Here is a 7,289-nt window from a genome sequence, read left to right on the forward strand (position 1 = left end):
CAAGACACATACTGACAAATTGTATTCAAACTATTCTGATTTCAAATAAAGATGATATAGTTGGAAAAAAGAGAAAAGACACTATAACTTAAGAAACTTTAATATAGCATATGAAACAAATCAAGTCTGAAATGTACAGTAGTTGCAAAGCATCAGATAGCCAAACAACAAAGGCAATAACTCTTTAAAGTGCATTTTATATTCAATACATGAAACTATGCATATGTGCTAACAAGAAAATATGTTCCATCTTTTCACAAAGAAAAAAATACAATTTACTCTGTTTGGTCCCTTGTTTTCCAAACAAAATAATTTACCGTACATATTTTAAAAGCCCAACTCTTCTTCCCTAAAGTTGGCTAAAACTGATTCACTTTAAGAGCATTATCTTTATATATGTTAACACAGAGACATATACAGATGTACATAAATATACAACTTAATCATGGTTCATCCATCAGCATCAAGTTCACAAAATTTGCATTACAAACATATCTGAGTCAAGACTTCACAGGGCTTATTTTTTTAAAATAAATGATTGTTCCTTTAATATTATATTTTATATATATATATATAACAAAAACGAAAAAAATCTGCATTTAAGTTCTCTTAGGAACGTATTGTTGCTAGTGTGCCATTTTTAGCAGAAATATAAAGGCAATATTTTGGAGAAGCACTTCCTTTATTAATGAATAGTAAAAGAATATTGACCTATAGAAGGCAAACATTCAAATACTTTTAGTGCAACAGTCAGCGGAATTTTTATATATGATTTGTAACAAGTACAATATTATCAATCCAAAAGATCTTTTGAATCTTCAAATATTTAGTTCTTTAAGAACTGCTTTCATTCCAGCTCTTTATCCATTTTCTACTGCTGATAGGAAGAAATTGCATAGGAATTTTCCTCACCATAATCCCTGTTGAGGAAAAAAAAGGAAACTTATGAAAATATGCCAAGTTACTTATAATTTATTCCTCAGAATTTTATCAAATTTTAATAGGATTATTTCAAATTAAGCCATTTGAAGACTGCTGCAGAAATGTTATTCTTCTGAACAGCAAATGTATCACGCAAGAACTTTAAAGCAAGTGAGAAAACAGGTAATGTGTTATTAGTCATCCTTGACATTCATATATGTGTGTCTCTATGTACACACACACATACAACTAAAATTTCCTTAATCAATTCAATATGGAAAGACAAGGTAATTCTAGACACAGACCAAACTTTTGCTTTGCAATGATGCTAGTGGAAATTAAGTAGCTGTCTTAAAAACAGTTTTATATAGTGTTGTCTAGTACTACTATTATTTGTTATATTACCATCTATTCAAGTTTCTCAGCAGTTTAAAATAAAAGCATATTTTAGATAAAGACATGAACAACATTTTACCTGTTATCTTCAGATTTTAATTTCTTAGCTGCTTGTTTGGACAATTTAATCTGCATGTCCATTCTATGCAGAAAATCTTTGGCAGAGAGTTCTTCAGGTGGGGGAAGTCGATTGTCAGATTCTTGAGGACTGGGGGAAGAGTTGTCTTCCTGAACTGTCATGGGACTTTCTTCGCAAGGAGTAGGATTGTCAGTATCATCCTCTGGAGACTCCAGTGAGTTGCATCCATTAAACAACAAAGCCTTTTCCAGTATAACTGGGATATTTAATGTTTTTCTAAGAAATATGCAGTCATTTGTAAAAAGTTTATTTGCTCTTTTTATTTGCTCCATCTGAAACAGAAAGTTATATTTACAATCCAAGTGAAGCATTAAAATAGCCTGCAGCCACCTATTACATAAGTTTATTTCTGAAGATGCATTTTTAATGCAATTAATTTTTGGCTATCCTTCCAAATGGGGATTGGTATTGTTACAATTACAATATCAGATCTTTCTTTCAGACATATGGGATAAAAGTTGGTGGTGATGGGGTTTCCCTTTGGAAACTAATTTATACTTCTAACTGAACAAATTAAAAATGGAAACTAAATTTCTGCTTTTGAACTTTTACAGCAAGGATGAATTCTTCTGTTGATGTCATTAACTATAAATATAGTAACAAATGTTTCCTCAGGCATTTGTTTTGACAAAGAACTAGCAACGTGATGCTCTAGTTGCTATTCTTTGCAGTTTAATAAATAATGTACCTAAAGCTATTATGTAACTAGAACATTTACACTTTCTCCCCATAACCTCATGTTAAAGACTACTTTTCTATGTTCATTCAACAGTTTAATGACTGAACAGCATAAGGTTTAGACTTTAGAAGAATCTTACAAGTTCTCACACCTTCTCCCCAGAAACTTTTTAATTTAGGTTTGGCATTATAGATCTATTACAATACAATTCTCTCATAGGCCAACATTTGAAATAAACTATAATAAAAATATTCACCTACCAGGATTATAAACTGTTTTAGTCTTAAATATGATCTACAGTCTCTACTGAAATCTGTCTCAAATTTGAGTATTGTGTATTCAATGTAGCTAATGGAATTCTTGTCTCAGAATGAGCATGTATACCTAAGTTGACTTTGAATTCGTATGTTCCATCAATACAAATATACTTCAACCTTTCCTCATTAATGGTGATTTATTACAAATCTTTAATTGTGCCAACAACTGTTGCTATTCAACAAATCCAGCCATCATTTCAGTTAGGCAATCTATTAAATGATTTATATTCAAAACACCACAGCTTAAAGAGGACAGGAAAGAATAGCAACTCTGTAATGCACACCATCTTTTGTTCAAAGACTGATTTTCACTTTCACTGTTCAAACTTTCCTACCAGAGGGCTGTCACCCTTAAAGGAAAATTCCAGATTCAAGTCTCTGTTAGAAACTCCACCACATACAAAATGTGTGATGCACTCACTGCAGGAACTCTACAGTCGCAGTCGACATCTGATGCCCTCTAAATCTCCTTTCGTAAGAAAGGGCTGTTTGTCTGTTCGTCCCCTTAATATTAGCCATATTGGCCTGGGATGTGGGTTACAATGAGGAGAAAAGCAAAAGTATGTAAACTGCCTTGGCTCAAAGAGACACGCCAGGTCAGTTGCAACTTTCCAGTTGGAAAGCACTCTGCATGAGGACAGAAGCATTCTCCTCCAGCAAACTCCTCCATATTTTTGAGAAAGTGGGAAAAGAAAGAAACATGCAATTTTCCACCCAGAAACTTTCCAATCTGAGACCGATCGAGTCTAGTCGGAATTACGGGACTGGAGCTGGGGATTCGAGAAAAGTTCCCTTGTTTCGGCTGCTGAGTCCCAGTCCCAAAGGAGGGCGAATAATGGTGCCACCAAACAGGTCCTCTACACATTCTTATGGAAGGGGACCCTCTGCCTATGCTCAGGGAGGGGGCCTTTTTCCGATATTCATGGAGGGTCCCCTCTGACCTTGTTTGTGGAGGGGGAACTGTCTGCCATCTCTCATGGAGGGAGGGGGGTCCTTTTGCCCATCATGGCAGAGGGGGAGCTTCTTGCACCTTCATGTTGGGGGGAGTGATCGGTGCCTGTACTGGTAGAGGGAAAGAAGAGTGCCTTGTATCTTTGCTCGTGGAGGGAGGATCCTCTGTCCTTTGCCCATGCTCAGGGAGGGGAGGTGCCCTTGCTTGTGTTGGGGGTGCCCTCTGCCTGTGCTGGAGGGGGGGCATTCCCTTGCTTGTGGAAGGGGACCCTATGCCCTTGTTCATAGAGAGGGTTTCCCGGGTGCCCTTCCTCCTGTTAGGGATGGTGAGCTCTGCCCATACTGGTGGAGGGAGGGCGGCTGATCCCTAGCTTGTAGAGAAAGGGGCCCCTGTACCATCGTGGGAAAGAGACCCTCTGCCCTCTTTCTGTCCTTTCTCCATACATACATGGGGGGACGGACTCCCTGTGCCCTTCCTCGTATTGGGGCCATGCCCTTTACCCGTGCTGATGGAGGGTGTGTGTGTGTGTGTGTCCTGTGCCCTTACTATTAGTCTTCCCATCGTTCCTATCACCCGTCTCCTCCCACTTATGACTGCAGGACCGTAACTTTGTTGCTTGTATCCTTACGATTTATATTGATTGTTTCCTAGTATGATTTGATTGCTTATTTCTACCCTATGACCTTATGATTCTTGACGAATGTATTTTTATTCTCCTTATGTACCCTGAGAGCATCTGCACCAAAGACAAATTTCCTTGTGGGTCCAATCACACTTGGCCAATAAAGAATTCTATTCTATTCTATTCTAATCACACTTGGCCAATAAAGAATTCTATTTTATACTATTCTATTCTAATCACACTTGGCCAATAAAGAATTCTATCCTATTCTATTCTATTCTAATCACACTTGGCCAATAAAGAATTCTATTCTATTCTATCCTATTCTACTCTATTCTAATCACACTTGGCCAATAAAGAATTCTATCCTATTCTATTCTAATCACACTTGGCCAATAAAGAATTCTATTCTATTCTATTCTATTCTAATCACACTTGGCCAATAAAGAATTCTATTCTATTGTATTCTAATCACACTTGGCCAATAAAGAATTCTATTCTATTCTATTCTAATCACACTTGGCCAATAAAGAATTCTATCCTATTCTATTCTAATCACATTTGGCCAATAAAGAATTCTATTCTATTCTATTCTAATCACATTTGGCCAATAAAGAATTCTATTCTATTCTATTCTAATCACATTTGGCCAATAAAGAATTCTATTCTATTGTATTCTAATCACACTTGGCCAATAAAGAATTCTATCCTATTCTATTCTATTCTAATCACATTTGGCCAATAAAGAATTCTATTCTATTCTATTCTAATCACACTTGGCCAATAAAGAATTCTATTCTATTGTATTCTATTCTAATCACACTTGGCCAATAAAGAATTCTATTCTATCCTATTCTATTCTAATCACACTTGGCCAATAAAGAATTCTATCCTATTCTATTCTATTCTATTCTAATCACACTTGGCCAATAAAGAATTCTATTCTATTCTATTCTAATCACACTTGGCCAATAAAGAATTCTATTCTATTCTATTCTATTCTAATCACACTTGGCCAATAAAGAATTCTATTCTATCCTATTCTATTCTATTCTAATCACACTTGGCCAATAAAGAATTCTATTCTATTCTATTCTATTCTAATCACACTTGGCCAATAAAGAATTCTATTCTATTCTATTCTATTCTAATCACACTTGGCCAATAAAGAATTCTATTCTATCCTATTCTATTCTATTCTAATCACACTTGGCCAATAAAGAATTCTATCCTATTCTATTCTATTCTAATCACACTTGGCCAATAAAGAATTCTATTCTATTGTATTCTAATCACACTTGGCCAATAAAGAATTCTATTCTATTCTATTCTAATCACATTTGGCCAATAAAGAATTCTATTCTATTCTAATCACATTTGGCCAATAAAGAATTCTATTCTATTCTAATCACACTTGGCTAAAAGAATTCAATTCAATTCTCGTGGAGGGGGGGTTGTCCTCTTAACACGGACACGCGTCCCCCCTCCCCAGCCGAACATCGCGACTCCCCAGGAGCCACATGATCCCGGGAGCCGAGGCCGAGGCCTCCGAGGTCTCCTGCGCCAGCCCCCCCCCCATCCCATCCCAATCTCCTTCCTCGCTTACCGTTACGCCGTACTTGAGCGCCAGGCCCGGCAAGGTGTCTCCGGGGCTGAGGCAGTGCTCCACGTACCGCTCCGCCAAGGGGGCCACCACCGTGGCCGTGCTGCCGTACGACCGCGTTTTGGTGCGCGCCAAGCTCAGCGACAGCTCGGCCTCCCCTTCGGCGGCGCCCGGACCGGGCAGCGGTTCCTCCCGCAGCGACAACCCGGGAAGGGAGAGCAAGGACTCCGCCATGGCGAGCGCACCAGCGTTCAGCGGCAGGTCGGGGCCATAGTTCCCTCAGGAAGGCGAAAGCGAAAAGGCGAGCGCCCTGAGGCGCGAAAGGCGGGAAGCGAGCGGCGGCTTTGTGCGCCTGCGTGGTAGAGACCCCGGCGGCACGCGAGGGGAGGGGCGGGTGGGAAAGAGTCGCGCCTCCGGCCAGGTAGCCCTTTCTGCGCCTGCGCCAAATCTCGCGCATGCTCCGAGCGAGCGCCCCGCTGAGGGGAAAGGTTTTGTCCCCGGGCGACCTGCGTCCCATCCCCCACCCGTGACCCGCAACCGCGTTCACACGACGCTTTTTTTGTCAAAAGGTCAGTGAAGGGCCTCGGTAAGATCCCGTGGGTGCCACCTTCCCCCCTCAAAAAAATTGAGTCTCCGTTAACTCTACTGTGTTGATTTGGGCGGGGGGGGGGGTACAGCTTAGCCAGCTGCCTTGTTTATGGGTTTAATGTTTATTTATTTTTATTTTAGTTTGTCCCTCGTGTACAAGATAATAGGACTAAGAATAAACATGAATAAAAACACAGGAAATGGGTACAAATAAATGGGGACAGTAGGGCAGGGACGTTAGGTAGGCTGGTAAAAGAACTGCGAACCTGGAAAAAATGGTAGTTTTGGAAAAAAAGAATTATAATACTTATGTCTGTGGTGATTCTCAGTCAACCAGGTCATGGTTGTCCCAAAGGTGCTTTTTCTGGAGGCAACTGAACTTTCTTCTTTTTTCTTTTGAAGATGTTTCACTTCTCATCCAAGAAGCTTCTTCAGTTCTGACTGTTAATGATGGGGAATGGAAGTATTTATGTTCCTTGAGGACACAGACAAGCCTCCAAGTGGCCTCAATGACTTTCTTAAAAAGGACGCAAATGATCAGCTGTCTGCAAGGAGTATAAATTCTTCCGTTCCTCCATCATCCAGTCAGAACTGAGGAAGCTTCTTGGATGAGAAGCAAAACATCTTCAAAGAAAAGCAAAGGATAAATCCTTTCATCCCCACCATCCAGTCAGACCGGATGAAGCTTCTTGGATGAGAAGCAAAACGTCTTCAAAGAAAAGCAAAGGATAAACCCTTCCATTCCCCACCATCCAATCAGAACTGAGGAAGCTTCTTGGATGAGAAGCGAAATGTCTTCAAAGAAAAACAAGAAAGGATAAATCCTTCCATTCCCCACCATTAAGTCAGAACTGAAGAAGCTTCTTGGATGAGAAGCGAAACGTCTTCAAAGAAAAAACCCAGAATGTCCAATTGCCTCTGATACAAGCATTTCTTAGTAGAAATTATAACTTAATTCTATAAACCCAGAAAAAAGGACTCAGGGGGGAAAAGTCTACAAATATTCTCCTCTATTGGTCAAAAGGAGTCCGTACACGTGTTAAGTGAGTTGTGGGAACACGGGCAGTGGATC

At 39.6% G+C, this 7,289-nt stretch overlaps 1 protein-coding gene across 1 annotated transcript; it reads right to left on the reverse strand.

The window, feature by feature from the left end:
- Positions 1–82: 82 nt before the first annotated feature.
- Positions 83–5,970, reverse strand: LYSMD2 (LysM domain containing 2). The gene is made up of 3 exons (XM_081964495.1): positions 5,633–5,970; positions 1,397–1,728; positions 83–920 (listed from the first exon to the last, which is right to left on the reverse strand). Exons 1-3 carry the CDS (start codon positions 5,861–5,863, stop codon positions 872–874), a joined length of 612 nt encoding a protein of 203 aa, XP_081820621.1. The 5' UTR covers positions 5,864–5,970; the 3' UTR covers positions 83–871.
- Positions 5,971–7,289: the final 1,319 nt, after the last annotated feature.

Source organism: Natrix helvetica (assembly GCF_964273705.1).
Source record: "Natrix helvetica genome assembly, chromosome: 12".
Lineage (NCBI taxonomy): Eukaryota > Metazoa > Chordata > Lepidosauria > Squamata > Natricidae > Natrix > Natrix helvetica.